At 45.9% G+C, this 18579-nt stretch overlaps 1 protein-coding gene across 1 annotated transcript; it reads left to right on the forward strand.

The window, feature by feature from the left end:
* Window positions 1-2096: 2096 nt before the first annotated feature.
* CD320 (CD320 molecule) lies at window positions 2097-13828 on the forward strand. Its single transcript, XM_033136846.1, has 5 exons — window positions 2097-2218; window positions 6584-7018; window positions 9993-10052; window positions 11269-11411; window positions 13479-13828. Exons 1-4 carry the CDS (start codon window positions 2161-2163, stop codon window positions 11391-11393), a joined length of 678 nt encoding a protein of 225 aa, XP_032992737.1. The 5' UTR covers window positions 2097-2160; the 3' UTR covers window positions 11394-11411; window positions 13479-13828.
* The last annotated feature ends 4751 nt before the right edge of the window (window positions 13829-18579 follow it).

Below are 18579 nucleotides of genomic sequence, written 5' to 3' on the forward strand. Positions count from 1 at the left end.
CTTATGTCTTGTATGAAATTAAAATGAATAAAGTTGAAAAGAAAAGAATATTAAAACATTACCAATGCAACTTTCCACAATTCTAAATTATGAAATGGAACAAAAGATACAATATTTGAGTTTGCCAACAAGCCAGGAAGACTAGCATGGCAATTAAAGAAAAAACAAACGGAAGAGTTATCGAGAAAGTGATAGAACTAGTAGAGCCTAGAAAGTGATAGAAATAGTAGAACCTAGCTGCCAGGCAGATGCCGCTTTTGGACGGAGAGCAGGCAATGGAAAGGTGCATAACTCCGTGGAAATATTTTTGTGGGTGGACGTTATTTCTGACCATTCACATTGTTCTGATTGCTACCTGATTGGTTAATGTCAATCCTTAATGTCATATGAATCTCTTGCTATTGGTATATATATATATGTGTATGTGTGTGTGTGTGTGTATAAATTCATAACATCATTGTAAAGTTATATTAACAGTCCGGGGGGGGGGGGGATGACAAAAAGAAAAATGTACCAAGTCTAATTTAAAAGGTTCCTCACATAAAATACATTCTCACGAGAGCCAGTGTGGTGTAGTGGTTAAGAGTGGTAGACTCGTAATCTGGTGAACCGGGTTCGCGTCCCCGCTCCTCCACATGCAGCTGCTGGGTGACCTTGGGCTAGTCACACTTCTCTGAAGTCTCTCAGCCCCACTCACCTCACAGAGTGTTTGTTGTGGGGGAGGAAGGGAAAAGGAGAATGTTAGCCGCTTTGAGACTTCTTCGGGTAGTGAAAAGCGGGATATCAAATCCAAACTCTTCTTCTTCTTCTTCTTTTTCTTCTTCACAATGAATTAGATGTTCCAACAGAACTGACCTGGCACAAAGAGAATACAAAACAAAGGTTGTGAATACTGTACCACCAAATTAAGCCATGTTTCACGGGGACTTTCCATTCCTGTTTGACATATCAACGTAATCTGAATCTCTTGTAATCATTTACAGGGATTCATAGACTGGTTTGTAACCTTCAGCCAAGTATTCTGGGGTGTGTACTTTATTTTTTTACTGCTTTTGTTCCTGTCAGATTGTATTTTTTCCTATGAAATTCAAATTGTAATACAGCTATTGTGTTGGAAACAATGGTTAACTTAACAGGTAGAGTGATCTTGAGTACAAAAACAGAGGTGGCTTTGATCTTAACATTATTCCATTGTGTGTGTGTGTCCCCACTTTATCAGTCCCGGAGCAGACTAACTGAAATACAGTGGCATTTACAGTCAAGTCATGTCCATCCATTTCAGTCAGCCTGGCTCTGAGTGGGTCTGAAGTTGAATGCAACACCCAATAAACAAAACAATATGTCCCCTGGTTCCATTTCAGAATGCCGTGAGAGTGATGTACTTCTGTGTGCACGCAAAGAACACCCCAAAAATCCTGCAGGATGATCACCCGGTTGCACTTTTCCTTCACCTGCCTTGCAAATAAAGTTAAACCGTCCACGCCACCGTGAGCACCTTGCAGGAAAAGTCGGTTATAAACAGGGTGGATTTGATTTAAATCACTAGTCACTAAGGCTCAGGGTAGATTTAAATTTTAAAAAATCAATTTAAATAAAAAAAATTCCGATTTAAATAAAAAAAATCGATTTAAAAAAAAATCGGTTTTTTTATTTAAATCGGATTTTTTTATTTAAATCCACCCTGAGCCTTACTGACTAGTGATTTAAATTAGTTTGATTTAAATCAAATCCACCCTGATTATAATGCAATAATAAGTGAAATAAATATATACAGCAAATGCAGCAATCTATACATTAAATAAACCGATCTATATATGCAATAATCGATCGATCAAATCCATACATGCAATCAAATAAAATAAATAAAGCAAAAGGAATGAGAAAATAAATAAATAAGTACCCGACAGCACGTGCAAACGAAGCCGGAAGTGGCTCAACTGCCAACTCCCACCTCCCCTGGCCATTGGCCGTGCCCGACGGGGCTGCTGGGAGATGTAGTTTAGCCACCCCTTCTTAGTCTACCGCGCGCATAGCGCACGCGCGAGAAGGCGGGGCGAGCTGATCCGCCCGGGTGACGTCACGCCCCGACGCGGTACTTTTTTTTTCCCGGCGGGCTGCGATGCCCGCGCAGAGGACACTCTCGAGAACGGCGCCGGTGACATGGAGCGGGCTCTGCTTTTCTCGCTGCTCCTAACGGCCGCCACCGCTTTGCACGCAGGTGAGCACAACCCGCCGAAAGTGCGCGTGCGCGCTCAGGGAGCCCCTTTCTGGCTCGGGGCATGGAATGCCAGCGCACGTGGGGGGCTCAAACTCAGATCACGCCCACCTTCTACCGCCGGCGCCGATTGGCCAGGCGCTTCTCGGCTCTCGGAAAGGCGTTGATTGGACGCTTGCTTCCACGTGGGGGCCCCGCCCCTCCTCCTGTGACCGCGACCTGCCTGGCCTCGCGGCCCTTCCGTTGGTTCCGCGCGTAACAGCGTGGTAGTTGGTGGGGCTTCTTTCGGGTTGTCATGGAGACGGGGCCTTTACCTTCAGGCTGAGCCTGAGGAGAGAAATAAAAAAATAATAAACCGTGTTTGTTATTAATACATAGGAATTATAATTCTAGAACTAATTCCCACCTTCCCTCCAAGGAGCCCAGGGCAACGTTTCTTGCTTCTGTCCCATGTTTGGTTTTTTCCCCCCTCACAACAACCCCGTGAGGTAGGCCACATAAATCTAGTAAAGCTCAAAAGGGCACCAGTTAGCTTCATGGATGAATGGAGACAAGAACTCCCACCTTAAGGGGCCTATCCAACTTAAATTCTACCCAGAGGAGAACTTAATGGTCGCACGTCGATATTTTCCATTAATTTCAGCAATAGGACTGAAGCTAGATGCATCCTTAAAGCACTAACCATTAGGCTACACAGCCAGTAATTGGGCACATCCGCATTGTACATCTTATAGCACATGGCTCCCCCCAATTTTTTTTACCCTGGGAACTGTAGTTTACCTTTGTCGAGGTACTGGGAATTGTAGTTCACCCGTTTTGGGGGTGCTATAGATCCTGGGATTCTTTGGGCTGAAGCTGCGGGCTTCAAATGCTGGCTGAGGAAACTGGCAGGCAGTCTTTAATTTAACGAATGCAGTTATCCCTCATGGGAGAGGTTAACGGTCAGGATAGTGGGCGGGGCCTGTTTCAGGTTGTCATGGAGACGGGGCCTTTACCTTCAGGCTGAGGAGAGAAATAATAATGAACCGTGTTTGTTATTAATACATAAGAATTATAGAATTATGTTATAATAATAATAGTAAAATTTTATTTATACCCCGCCCTTCCCAGCCAAAAACCGGGCTCAGGGCGGCTAACACTAATTAAAATCACAGCAAAAACAAAAAAACAATCAATTTAAAATAACAGATTAAAATACAAATTTAAAAATTCAAAATTAAAACTGCAGTCTCATTTCCAAATAGCCCACCAATAAAAGAATGAAGCATAACTATCAAACAGAAACCAACCCAAAGGCCAGGGGGAACAGCTCCGTCTTGCAGGCCCTGCGGAAAGATGCCAAATCCCGCAGGGCCCTGGTCTCTTGTGACAGACCATTCCACCAAGTCAGGGCCAGTACTGAGAAGGCCCTGGCCCTAGTTGAAGCCAACCTAGCATCTTTGTTGCTCAGGACCTCCAAAATATTATTATTTGAGGACCTTAAGGTCCTACACGGGACATACCAGGAGAGGCAGTGTTTATGCTCCACCCTCCAAGGAGCCCAGGGCAACGTCTCCTGCTTCTGCATCCCTAAAGCATTAACCATTAAGCTATACAGCCAGTAATTGGGCACATCCACATTGTACATCTTAAAGCACATGACTCCCCCCTTTTTTACCCTGGGAACTGTAGTTTACCTTTGTCGAGGTACTGGGAATTGTAGTTCACCCGTTTCGGAGGTACTATAGGTCCTGGGGTTCTTTGGGTTTAAGCTGTGTGCTTCAAATGCTGGCTGAGGAAACTTGGCAGCCAGTCTTTTTTAATTTAATGAATGTAATTATCCCTCGTGGGAGAGGTCAAGGCCAGATAAACGATTATTTTCCCCGCTCTTTGGCACGACTGATTAGGCTTAGCGAGAGCGACTTGGCTCAAGGTCACTCAGCAAGTTTCATGGCTGAGTGTGGATTGGAACCCAGGTCTTACGTCTCCTTAGACTAGGTCCTATGTTACACCTGCTCAGAGTGGGTCCGTTGTAACTGAAATTGTAATAATTGGAAGGGACCCCGAAGGGGCATCTAGTCCAACCCCCTGCAATGCAGGAATCCATGTTAGTTATGTGTATCAGTGGGTCTACTCTGACTGGGAATTACAGCATACAACCCGCCTGACAACACCCATCCCAACCCTTGGTGCAGGGTGGATTTGATTTAAATCAAACTGATTTAAATCACAGTTTTCTACATAAAGACTAATTCTTGCTGGTATAACTTTAATATGCAAGTAGATGAAGATTTTTAGAATAACAACTTTTCATATTAGTTTTTTTTTAATCCCCAGTTTAATAGGTTAATCATTCATATTTGGACCACTTTTCTGTTGTACTTAGGAAGGAGAAAATTAACCATTACCTTAATAATAGCAATTTAAATAGATTTATTAGATCCATTCCGCTCCAAACAATCAGAAAAAATAGTGTTTCTATTCTATTCACTGAACTTCTTGAAACTTAACACTGAAGGGGTTGATTCTGTATTCATAGGTTAGTAGAACAATGGGATTAAGGTCTTTTTCTCAACTCTATTCATGTTATAACATTTTTACTGTGAAGAAGAGGCATGTGATCTCTGCTGAGTCAAATTCAGTTTTGAGAACTGCAAAAGTAAACCAAGCATCTGTGATAATATCTTGTAGGCAGAGAAACTGCCCAATAATCTTACCAAAACATCTGGAAGAGTTGTGAATGTATTAATGGAATTTATTTACCAAAAAATTAAGCATATACAGCCTTATTCTACATAATTAAAAAACTAATCTTTATTTCATGATTGAATAACCTTTGGATGGTAATATATTTTCCCCAAAAAGCATTTTATTTTAAAAAATCTGATCTAAATAAAAAAAATCCATTTTTTAATTATTTTTTTAAAAAATCATTGATTTTTATCCACCCTGCCTCGGTGTATTCATACATACATAAGGGTGGTTCGCTGCTTGCTTTAAGTCCTGTTCCTTCTCCTGTTCCTTCCCTGTTCATTGGCATCAGTTACTGATATTCTTTCCCTGCCAAAAAAATTACTTGGCACTTAAACCACAATCTTGCTATTTCTTCATTCCTGTGATATTTCAGAGCTTTATTTTCATTATTGCACAGATAAAGCCCTCTATTCAAACCCAGTTCCAATAAAAATCCCACCTAGGGATACTGAATATATAACCTTTATTATGCTCAACCAAAAAACACCCCCGCTGCTCCTATTATGAACGATTGTGCGGCCAAAGTCCTCTGTTAAAACCCTGTTTCCATAAGAAAATTCCAACAAGGGGAATAATCCTAATTGTACCCAGGGGGGGGGGGGAAACCACCCCCATCCCACTGCGGTTGAAACTTTTGTCCAGTTCTAATAACATGTGATGTTTTTCTTTGCCCATAAAAATAAGCCGTGGTTAGGAGGTTCAGATAGTGGCAACACGAGAATAGGGCCTTTTCAGTGGTGGCTCCCCATTTGTGGAACGCTCTCCTGGTGCCATCATTATATAACTTTAGGCTTTTAGCCAAAATACCGGTACTTCTTTTTTGCCAGGCCTTTGGCTGTAATTATCTGTCGCCTCGATAGGGTGAAATATTTCCATTCTTTACCTTTTAGTCCCCCCCACCCCCACTTTTATGCCAGCTTCAAGGTACGTTCATTTATATGTCGTAAGTCGCTTCGAGTTACCTTGTTGGGGGGGAAGTAAATTTGTTTATTCATTTAATTCACCAAAAGTGACCAGTAAATTTGTTTATTCATTTAATTCATTAAAACTTGCACACCACATGATAGTTTTTTTTAAAAAAAAGGATTGCAAAAAAGAAAAGATCGGGAAGGATTTACGATACATTAAAACATAACAAGACGTTTAAAATGGTAAAGCAGATTGAAATGCGCACCAGCTTTTCTAAGCGGCTGAACTAAACAAGAACATTCTTGGCAGGCACTGAGAAAAATGCAATAATCTCAAGCAGGCTTTTGAGTGTTTGTAAATCCTGCCTCTTTCATAGCTGAGCTGCTGGAGTTGCTCCGATGCTCATGACCAGGAGTCAGCAAACTTTTTCAGCAGGGGGCCGGTCCACTGTCCCTCAGACCTTGTGGGGGGCCGGACAATATTTAGAAAAAAAATATGAACGAATTCCTATGCCCCTCAAATAACCCAGAGGTGCATTTTAAATAAAAGGACACATTCTACTCATATAAAAACACGCTGATTCCCGGACCGTCCGCGGGCCGCATTTAGAGGGTGATGGGGCCACATCCAGCCCCCTGCTCTTGACCATCTTGTCGGGTCTCCCACACAACTCTCTTGTGTGTTTGTTTGTTTGTTTGTTTGTGTGTCTCTCCCTTCACAATTCAGAACGTTTCCTTTGCACCCTCGGGAGTTTCCGGTGCGATGACGGTGGGCAGGTTCTGCTGTGCCAGCGGTGCGACGGGAAGCGGGACTGCGGCGACGGCAGCGACGAGAAAGGCTGTCGAGTCGGCAATGTCTCGTGCGGACCCCGCGGGAGGCGGTGCGGCAGCGACGGCCCTTGCCTGCCCTTGGACAGGATATGTGATGGCCACGGTGATTGCCCGGACAATTCCGACGAGTCCTTACATTCCTGCGGTTATTGGGCAAACATGACTTCCCCAGCCTGCCCGATGGACGAGTTTCAATGCGAACCGAGGGGACAGTGCTTCCCTCTGGTGTTTGTGTGTGACGGCCATTCTGATTGTCTGGACGAGAGGGATGAACGAGGCTGCCTTCTGGACTTCCCAGTGGTTTCGGTAACGCCACCAGCCACTCAGACAGGTAAGGTGTGCAGCAGTCTGCTTTAGGGGGCAAATGCGTATCCTGCCAACCACCTCTACCGTAAACCCCTCCTTTAGCAGACTCAGAATGCCTTGGCTTCCTCCCCTTTGTCTCTGCTTACTTCACGTTAAAAGAGTTGGGTTTTTTTTAAACAAGTTTTTATTGAAATTTCTTTAAGATAATACAAATAATAATACAAACAGTCTACTCTACACAATTACAAAAGACAATTACACAACAGTTTTTTTTTTAATATAAAGTTGTCCTTGGCTCCCCCAACACCACCCCGAATTATTTGGAATGTAGAGGAAATATCGCTGTACAGTTGTACCTTGGTTCTCCAACTTAATCCATTCCGGGAGTCTGTTCATAGAATCATAGAATCCTAGAGTTGGAAGAGACCACAAAGGCCATCCAATCCAACCCGCTGTCAAGCAGGAAAAGCCATCAAAGCATTCCTGACAGATGGCTGTCAAGCCTCCGCTTAAAGACCTCCAAAGAAGGAGACTCCACCACACTCCTTGGCAGCAAATCCCACTGTCCAACAGCTCTTACTGTCAGGAAGTTCTTCCTAAGGTTTAGGTGGAATCTTCTTTCTTGTAGTTTGAATCCATTGCTCCGTGTCCGCTTCTCTGGAGCAGCAGAAAACAACCTTTCTCCCCCGAAAACCGAGGCGCTGCTTCTGATTGGCTGCAGGAGCTTCCTGCACTCAATCGGAAGCTGCGTCGGACATTCGGCTTCTGAAAAATGTTCGCAAACTGGAACACTTACTTCTGGGTTTGCAGCGTTCAGGAGCCAAGCCATTTGAATACCAAGGCACCACTGTATATTAATATTGGCATCATAAAAGTGTACTGAATAAGAAGCACCATTGTGTTGTGGAGTCATCTTATTAAATATAAAGTTTGGTGAGGGAGGTGCACTGAATTTCTGAAGCTCGCAGTTTCTAATGATTATTATCACTATGTATCATCATCTTCTTTTTGACCCCTAGGCCCTTTATTCCCCCACCTGCACAGAAATTTATTTTATCCGTGTTATTTATTTCACGAAATCTGCACGCTGCTTGATTGTAAAAGAAAACGTAAACCTCAAAGCGGTTTGCAGAGAAATAGAACCGTAAAACCAAGAGAAAGGTGCAATGCATTAAAACGTACAAGAAGTTAAAATACGAAAACGGATTTAAATGCAAGACCAGATTTTTCCTGAAGCTTGAAATGGAGCGGAATCTCCTGTAAGATGTTACGGCTGGCCGGCACCCTGAACATGAACACGCTCCACATTGCAAAATGCTCTTGCAGACCCTGCTTAGCTTCGTTTTACAGTTGGGGGCTATAAAATTGCAGCTTGAGTTGGGTGCAATTATGCTGGTATTGCTATGGCTATTGCTCCTGTCGCTGCCAAGATTTGATGAGTTCTTTTATTGTCTTCAGTGTTCCTGGGTTGCCCGGGAGCACTTTCCATTTATCTCCCTGCCTTGCCTCTGCCAAAACGGAATGACCACAGCACCTTCTTTCCTGGCGTAATTCTCCCTGGAGTTTCAAGGAAAGGGGTGCGGGGTGGGGTGGGGTGGGGTTTAGGGACAAACCACCCAAGATGGACCTGTCACTCGCTTTATTCCTTCCTTGGCAGCCTGGCACTTCAAGAAATCCACCGGGAAACAGCTTGTCCTCCTGCTTTTCTCTCTAAACCAGCCTGAGGGCCCCTTTCCCTTCCAGGGGCCACATACCAGTGGTGGGCGGAGCTAGAGGTTAAAGTGGGTGGAGCAACAAAAGTGGGCGTTTCCCTTGTACAGTTGCCAGCTTCTGCAGACGGGCTGCCTCTGTCCTCCATCCAGGCTAGGCTTGTCACAATTCCAGCCCAGCAAAAACACCAGTTGTTGTTGTCGTTCAGTCGTGTCCGACTCTTCGTGACCCCATGGACCAGAGCACGCCAGGCACGCCTATCTTTCACTGTCTCCCACACTTTGGCCAAACTCATGTTAGTAGCTTCGAGAACACTGTCCAACCATCTCGTCCTCTGTCGTCCCCTTCTCCTTGTGCCCTCCATCTTTCCCAACATCAGGGTCTTTTCCAGGGAGTCTTCTCTTCTCATGAGGTGGCCAAAGTACTGGAGCCTCAACTTCAGGATCTGTCCTTCCAGTGAGCACTCAGGGCTGATTTCTTTAAGGATGGATAAGTTTGATCTTCTTGCAGTCCATGGGGCTCTCAAGAGTCTCCTCCAGCACCATAATTCAAAAGCTAATTCGTCAAACTAAGGCCCGTGAGCTGGATCAGCCCAATTGCCTTCAGGATCTGGCCCACAGACTGTCCGTGGATCAGCATGGGGATTCTGTTCGTTCGGGCTGTGCCATTTCCCCCCCTGCGTCATTCCATTTCCCCCCCTCCTCCCTCCCTCCTCCTGGCTTCTCCCCGCCCTGCCTAGAGGAGGAAGGGGGCTGGCTGAGCGCCATTTTAAGCAGCCCCTCTCCGGAGCCAGCCCTTTCACGCTGCTCCCTCCACCGCCGCCGCCCTGGTGCTCCTGTGGGCCAGAGAGCGGAGCAGACAAGCTCGCTCTGCCTACCCAAGAGAAGCAGCAGCAGCAGCAGCGGTGGTGGCAGCGCCAGCCCCTGGGAAGGTAAGCGCAGCAGTGGGGGTTGGGGAGGAGGACTACTTGCCCCTCTCGCCTCTTCTTCTAGCTCCCCCTCCCCAGTGCCGCTTCTCAAGCCCACCACAAGGTCTGAGAGACAGTGGACCACCCCATGGCTAAAACAATTTGCTGACCCCTGGAGTAGATGAAGCTTAAGGTCCCTTCCAACTCCTATGATTCTATGAAAAACAATATTAGAAGCCTAGAAGTTGGAGGGTCCTATTTGGCGTCTCGAAACCCACGTTTTAAACCCCGTGTTGAACATTAGACTCAATCTTATTTTTAAAAATTAACACTGCATATGGTTTGTTTTTTCCCCCTTCCCTTTCTTGCCTGCGTTTCTAAGATGGCGTGCCTGTCCCTGGAAATGCAATGCCTGTGGATTTAGTGGTTCTTTCCATCATCGGTAAGTCATAATGGCCAAAGCGTTCTTCCATCTTCCTGGTGTTTAATAATGAGCCATTTCATATTGAAACCTATGGCGGCCAGATTTGGCCCAACAGGCCATTCCCCCAAAACTGCGCCCTCAAGGCTTGCACCTGCAGGTTGCTGGCTGATGCAGAAAACAGGATCGAACCCCTGCAGTGTCAGCCCCACCCGCCTGTCAACTTTCTCCAACCCTGATCAGAGCCAAATATCTTATTTTTCTGTGTCTAAGACGCCCTCCTATTTTGGGGGATTCTGAATTAAGAAAACAACCCTCAGCACTCCCTATGTATAAGACGAGCCCCAATTTTAAACCTAATTTTTTGGTTTTAAAACCTAGTCCTATACGGGAACGCGGGTGGCACTGTGGGTTAAACCACAGAGCCTAGGGCATGCCGATCAGAAGGCCAGCGGTTCGAATCCCCATGACGGGGTGAGCTCCCATTGTTCGGTTCCAGCTCCTGCCCACCTAGCAGTTCAAAAGCATGTCAAAGTGCAAGTAGATAAATAGGTACCGCTCCAGCGGGAAGGTAAACGGCGTTTCCGTGCGCTGCTCTGGTTCGCCAGAAGCAGCTTAGTCATGCTGGCCACATGACCCGGAAGCTGTACGCCAGCTCCCTCGGCCAGTAACACGAGATAAGCGTCGCAACCCCAAAGTCGGACATGACTGGACCTAATGGTCAGGGGTCCCTTTACCTTTACCTTATACGGTAGGTTTCCCAGCCCTGGCCTGGGCCAAAGGTGGCTAACCATTTTTGACTTGGCGGGGCAGGTGTCATCTCCATCATTGACTAATCCTCTTGGGGCCAAATTGCTGGCACCCTGCATATGCAGACACTCGTTTGCACACATACCGGATGCACACCCACAGAGCGGAAACCGTGTGTCCTGTTTCGGGCAGGAAGAACAGCCATTCGAATATTTTATCCGCAATGATCTTTCCCGCAAAGGAAGCCATATCTTGGCCGTGGTGATGCAGCGGCCTCTCGGGGGGGGGGCAGGGAGCTCTTAAAGGAAGTGGGGTGCATCTGGTTGCTTTGCCCTGTCCTTACTGATGCGCTGCACATCCACACACAGAAAACTGGTGGGGGGTGGGGGACTCTTGGTCCATCGGGGAAGGCTGCCGTTTGCCACTGCTGCAGTTGCGACCTGGCGCCAAAGCCAGAAGCTTCATCCCTCTCTCCTTCATTTCGTAGCGTTCCTGGCTGTCGTGGTGGCTGCTCTTTTTGCCTCCGTCTGGAGCCGTGCAAAAGCGAGGCATCTGGCAAGCTTCAAGTGGGATCACGGGTCAGAGCAGCTGATGGCAAAACAGCAGCCTTGAGAGACTCCTTTCTTCGAGGTACACCTGAGTTACGCATTTGACTCATTTTTTTCACTTTCTCTTCACCTGCAGGCCAGTGGCCTTATTAAACCTTCTTCTTCCTAGCAGCCTCTTCCCAGCTCAGTCAGTAGAGCATGAGACACTTAATCCGAGGGTCGTGGGTTTGAGCCCACGTTGGGCAACAGATTTTTGCATTGCAGGCGGGGTTGGACCTGTTGTTCCCTGTGGCCCCTTCCAACTCTACAGTTCTAAGATTCTACCTCTGTTGCCTTCGCCCAGAGTCGAAACTCAGACTGTAAGCTGTTTAAGATGCATTCATCGTGGTCCCTAGGGTCGACTCATTAAAAACAAGGGACTGCATATCTGAAGTTCTCGGTTTTAACATTAGGCAGCAGAGGAATAATAATAATAATAATAATAAACAATACAGCGTTAGATATTAAAAACGTCCCTAAACAGGGCTGCCTTCAGATTTCTCTTAAAAATAGGATAGCTGCTTATTTCTTTGACATCTGATGGAAGCGTGTTCCACAGGGTGGGCGCCACTACTGAAAAGGCCCTCTGTCTGGTTCCCTGTAACCTCACCTCTCGCAATGAGGGAACCGCCAGAAGGCCCTCGGCGCTGGATCTCAGTGTCCGGGCTGAACGATGGGGGTGGAGACGCTCCTTCAGGTATACAGGACCGAGGCCATTTAGGGCTTTAAAGGTCAATACCAACAATTTGAATTGTGCTCGGAAACATACTGGGAGCCAATGTAGATCTCTCAGGACCGGTGTTTTGTGGTCCCGGCGGCAACTCCCAGTCAGCAGTCTAGCTGCCGCATTCTGGATTAGTTGTAGTTTCCGGGTCACCTTCAAAGGTAGCCCCACGTAGAGCGCATTGCAGTAATCCAAGCGGGAGATAACCAGACCGTGCACCACTCTGGCGAGACAGTCTGTGGGCAGGTAGGGTCTCATCCTGCGTACCAGATGGAGCTGGTAGACAGCCGCCCTGGACACAGAATTAACCTGCGCCTCCATGGACAGCTGTGAGTCCAGAATGACTCCCAGGCTGCGCACCTGCTCCTTTAGTGGCACAGTTACCTCATTCAGGACCAGGGAGTCCCCCACACCCACCCGCCTCCTGTCCCCCAAAAACAGTACTTCTGTCTTGTCAGGATTCAACCTCAATCTGTTAGGCGCCATCCATCCTCCAACCGCTTCCAGACACTCACACAGGACCTTCACTGCCTTCACTGGTTCTGATTTAAACGAGAGGTAGTGCTGGGTGTCATCTGCATATTGATGAGCACCCAGCTCAAACCCCCTGATGATCTCTCCCATGCTCCTGCAGCCAATCAGAAGCCGTGTCTTGGTTTTCGAACAGTTCCGGAAGTCGAACGGACTCCCAGAACGTTTGAGAACCAAGGCACGACTGTAGGCTAAAAACAGGTTAAAACTCGCATCTAAATATCTGGGTGGGCGCGTCTAAACAAAAATGTTTTTAGCAGGGACCAAAAAGAATGCAGGGGGAGGATATCAAGGGGCAGGAAGTTCCAAAGTATGAGCCTTGCTCCTGCCCAAAGGTCTAACTACCCCCCTTTTGCAACTGTCTTTTGGCAGTGGAGAAATAGGCTTCCTTCCAAGTCAGTTGCTGCCCATCCCTAAATGGAAGAAGCACTTTCATTTGCAGTGTCTTAAATGTGGCAGCAGCAAAGGTGTGCGAGGGGGGGGCAGCCAGTCCTTCCTGCTGCGTTCATGACCGGTCATGGAGTCACCTTGTCCGTTTGCCAGAAGCTGCTGCTCGCTTAAGTCTGTGCAGATGCGCTGAAGGATTTGAGACGGGGAAGGCTCCCTTGCTGTCGGAAAAGTGGAAATGATTCATGTTTCTAATAATAATAATACCGTTATTATTATTATTATTATTATTATTATTATTATTATTATTATTATTATTTATTTGTACCCCGCCCATCTGGCTGTGTTTCCCCAGCCACTCTGGCCGGCTTCCAACAAAGATTAAAAATATATTAAACTATCACACATTAAAGGCTTCCCTAAACATGGATTCCGACTCTTACCAATAATTTCATTTATGATCTCCAGAGCTGGCCTGCCTTCGGAAGCATGGCGTCTGATTCAACACGTCCTCTGAGAAGAACGGCCAACCTTTTAGTCCCTGCCAGGCCCTCGTGCTGCTCCCGCCAATTTCCACAGGTGCCTTCAGTTGAGAACTTCAGGTGCACTTCCAAGTTAGAAGGTCAATCGCTTTCTCAAGGGAGACCTCCCTGTCGCTGGTCCTCGTCATCTCAAAACATATTTATTTCTGCTATCTGGCTCCTTGATCTTCCATGGCAAAGAGCCGCTGAGTTTAGCCACTGTAGCTGTGAACAGAGGCTCAAAAGGGTACTGGAAAATGTGGGGCGCTTTAATAAAAACAGCATCATTATCCAGTAGTTTTTGGTGGAAACTGCATCGAGTGCATATTTGAATTGCCGTTTTGCAGTAAAACCTTTCCCTACATTTTCCCCAGTACACTCGGCCTCTCTTTTCCTACCCACCGTGGCAAAAAGCAACGGAAGAGAATCGCCATGGCACATTCCTTTGCCATGCTAGTTTTGAACGCAGCAAGCATCCTTGTGTGGCGAAAACTGTTGTTGTTTTTTTTATCATCCCAGGCTCAAGCTCTAATCTTTGGTGCTTTGTTCAGGTCACCTTGCCTCGTGCAAGCACGGTGTTTTCCCTTGCACAAATCTCCATGGTTGCATCCCTCTCTTGTGAGAATCAGGCCGAAGAGTGGGGAACCCAGTGTGCTTTTGGGAATAAAACCCCGCAGGTTGTCCTAAAAATGTCCCAAAAGGATCTTGTAAAATGTCCAGCTGGAAAAACTCTGTTGCTTAAGCGTTTGACACAGAATCGACTTTGGAAACTTGTAAAGAATTAAATAAACTTTTTTGGGGGAAAGTAACTTGGGAGCTCCTGTCTTTTCTTCCCTTATTTCTCTCTCCCCACCCCGGCAATACATTTTTGTTGCTTTTCACTTTAATACAAGACCTAAACAACATATAACGGCGGTAACTTGCCCAGGGATACATTATTATTAATTTTCATGTGTAGGTACATAGTACACAAGGAATACATTTACAGTAGTACCTCTGGTTACGTACTTAATTCATTCCGGAGGTCTGTTCTTAACCTGAAATCGTTCTTAACCTGAAGCAACGCTTTAGCTAATGGGGGCCTCCCGCTGCCGCCGCGTGATTTCTGTTCTCATCCTGAAGCAAAGTTCTTAACCCGAGGTACTATTTCTGGGTTAGCGGAGTCTGAAACCTGAAGCGTCTGTAACCCCCGAGGTACGACTGTACTTTTTCCAGGTAGTCTCTCCACAGAGATTCTTGTGTTGAAGGTGGAATCCCAAGTTATCTTCCGTCTCATTTATACAGTAAAGGAAAAGAAAGGAAACCAAGTCTCACCAGAAGTATCCCTCCTTGATGTGCCTTTAATCACCCTTCCGTGGCGAGTAAGGCATTCCGAGAGAATCCCACATTCCAAATATTATTTAACCAGAGTTCAGTGGGGATTTCCAGTATCGTTAATTGGGCTGATGGTTGCAAAAAACAAAACTATAAACTAAATCTCTGCATTTAAAGGTATTGTTTAAATGCGGGTCTGATGATAATAAGGTGAGGACCGAATTGCGCATATATATATATATATATATATATATATGGTTTTATATGTACTGTATATACTGGCGTATAAGACTACTTTTTAATCCAGGAAAATCTTCTCAAAAGTCCGGGGTCGTCTTATACGCCGGGTCAAGAATCTGCGGTCGAGTATATCTCAAACTCTATATTTTAACTGGAAATGTTGGGGGTCGTCTTATACGCCTAGTCGTCTTATACGCCGGAAAATACGGTATATATATATAAAATGAAGATATAATTTACATATCAAAATATTCATTTAGACAACCTTAAATCAATGACTTCCCTTCTTCCCTTTCTGTGGTTCATTTTTGCATACCATAAATCCCTGCATATTTTACATGAACTAAACCATTCAGTAATCCATTGTTACACCATCAAAACTTATGCTACCAGAGTTTTTAAATGTACACAATTTTCACCCATATAATTTTCATTTTCCTATTTATATTTACAGTCTTCTTTAAACATATATTCTTCTTGTTCTCTTATTCTGTATGTTAAATCTGCAAGCTGTGTGTATTCCATCCGTTTAAGTTGCCATTCTTCTTTGGTTGGGACATTGCTCATTTTCCATTTTTGGGCTAGCAAAACACGGGCCGCAATAGTAGCATACATAAATAACCTTTTTTGACACCTGGGGATTTCCCTCTGAATTATCCCCAACAAAAAGGACTCTGGGTTTTGTTTTGTTTTGTTTTGTTTTTTTGAAAGGTACTTTAAAAGATTTTTTTCAATTCATTACATTTCATTTCCCAATACACTTTTACCCTTTTACAAGTCTACCACCTATGAAAAATCGTACCCCTCGACCTCATTGCATCTCCAGCACTTAACTGACTCGGACTTTTAGCAAGTCTACTTGGGGTTAGATACCATCTATAAATCATTTTCAGGTAGTTATCCTTCAAAGAATAACGTGTTGTGAACTTCAAATCGCTCTTCCAATGTTTCCCCCAGGGATTCAAATCTATATTATGTCCTATAGCCTCTACGCTTTCTCAGCGGCCTGGCCCATTTTGCTTCCACGATGGCTGCCATCGGCATTAAAAACGTGCTTTGCTCCTTGCGGGTTTAGACGGCGAATCTGCAGCAAGAAGGCCTCAGCACGCCTCTGCTAGGTGGCTTAGATCAGGGTTGAGGAACCTTTCGGCCTCCCCCAGAGGTTGCGGAACTACAACTCCCAACAAGCATGGCCAAGGGCCAGCTACAGGTCCCTCACAGCTGATATAGGACCAAGCAAGCCTTTAAATATCACATATCTCTTTATCCTAATATTGGAGGAGTCCTGCACCTATATCTGACCAAGAGCCCATCTAGCCCCGTGGCCAACCAGGTGCCGATGGACATGAGAACAACAGCACTCTCCAGATCTTGGTCCCCAGTTTGCTGGTTTTCAGAAGCATAGCACCTCTGGTCATGACCTTAACAGATTGGAGAACTGGGCCCAAACTAACGAAATGAATTTCAGTGGGGACAAATGTAAGGTTCTGCACTTACGCAGGAAGAACCAGGTGCACAAATATTAGACAGGGGACATCTGGCTTACTAGCAGTACATGTGAAAAGGATCTAAGGGTTTTGGTGGACCACAACCTTAACAGTGAAGCAGCTGCAAAAAAAAGCTAATGCTATTCCGGGCTGCGTTAACAGAAATATAGTGTCAAGGGAAGTAATAGCCCCACTCTATTCTGCCTTGGTCAAACCACACCTAGAATACTGTGTCCATTTGTGGGCCCCGCAATTTAAGAAGGATAATGACAAGGTAGAACATGTGCAGAGGAGGGCAACCAAGATGATCAAGGGTCTGGAAACCAAGCCTGATGAGGAACGGTTGAAGGAGTTGGGTATGTTTAGCCTGGAAAAGAGGCAACTGAGAGGAGCTATGAGAGCCATCTTCCAATATCTCAAGGGCTATTACATGGAATAGGGAGCAAGCTTGTTTTCTCCTGCTCCAGAGGGTAGGAAGAAGAGGAGTTTGGATTTGATATCCCGCTTTATCACTACCCGAAGGAGTCTCAAAGCGGCTCACATTCTCCTTTCCCTTCCTCCCCCACAACAAACACTCTGTGAGGTGAGTGGGGCTGAGAGACTTCAGAGAAGTGCGACTAGCCCAAGGTCACACAGCAGCTGCATGTGGAGGAGTGGAGACGCGAACCCGGTTCCCCAGATTATGAGTCTACCGCTCTTAACCACTACACCACACTGGCTCTCTTGAGAATGTATTTTATGTGAGGAACCTTTTAAATTAGACTTGGATTTAGACTTGGTACATTTTTCTTTTCTTTTTGTCATCCCCCCCCCCCCTTACTGGACTGTTAATATAACTTTACAATGATGTTATGAATTTATACACACACTTACTTATCAAACCTTTATTAGGCATTTACGTACACACACACACACATATATATATAAACCAATAGCAAGAGATTCATATGACATTAAGGATTGAGTTTAACCAATCAGGTAGCAATCAGAACAATGTGAATGGTCAGAAATAACGTCCCCCCACAAAAATAAAGAGACGCGAACCCGGTTCCCCAGATTACGAGTCTACCACTCTTAACCACTACACCACACTGGCTCTCAGTGTGGAATCGAACCAACGGCTTCACGTTACAGATTCTGACTATAAACATCAGCAAGAGCTTTCTGACAGGAAGAGCTGTTCAACAGTGGAACAGACTCCCACGAGAGGTGGCGAACTCTCCTTCCTTGAAGGCTTCTCAGCAGAGGTTGGGTGGCCATCCGTCACAGATGCTTTAGCTGAGATTCCTGCATTGCAGGGGGCTGGGCTGGATGACCCTTGGGTTCCCTTCCAACTCTATGGTACTGGAAGTAGCACATAACTATCGTGACTGGTTGGGCGGAACCCTGAAACCTGACAGCTGTCATACTGCTGCTCCTTCCTGGATTGATTGATTGATTGATTGATTGATTAGTGGAAGGCAGTTAGCAGAAGCCTCTGCCTCTCCAGGTGCTGTTGGAATACAACTCCCATGAGCTCCAGCTAGCATGGCGAATGGCCAGGGATAAGTTGCATCTAGAGAGCAAGAGGTTCTCCACACCTGGCTTCAAAGTCCAACAGGTTTGGGGAAGGGTTGTATGTACTGGAATTTTTCAGGGATCAAAAGCACTTAACGGGCCAGAGTGCCCATCATGGGAGACGGGAGCGTCGGATAAATCAAAGGAAGACCCGGCTTCCAAAAATAGCTTCTTAACTTGAAAGGTTAACCCCGTAAGCTTATTAACGTTTTAAGAAGCTTGGGCATAGCTGCTTCCCGATACACCCAGCGTCTCCGTCGCAGAAGCAGTCAGCTGGGGGGCCGGGGTGGGGGGCGAACACTCAGGCTGTGCACACTCAGTAGCTGTTAGGAGGCGTTTGACGTGTCCCCTACCAAGCGCTCGTTGAATGGGAGCAGGACCGGGGAGCCCCGGAACTGGGCTGCTCCTGGCAGCCAGGGGACCGCAGTCCGTAACCACCACTCAACAGCC

The sequence above is a fragment of the Lacerta agilis genome, chromosome 18, assembly GCF_009819535.1.
Source record: "Lacerta agilis isolate rLacAgi1 chromosome 18, rLacAgi1.pri, whole genome shotgun sequence".
Taxonomy (NCBI): Eukaryota; Metazoa; Chordata; class Lepidosauria; order Squamata; family Lacertidae; genus Lacerta; species Lacerta agilis.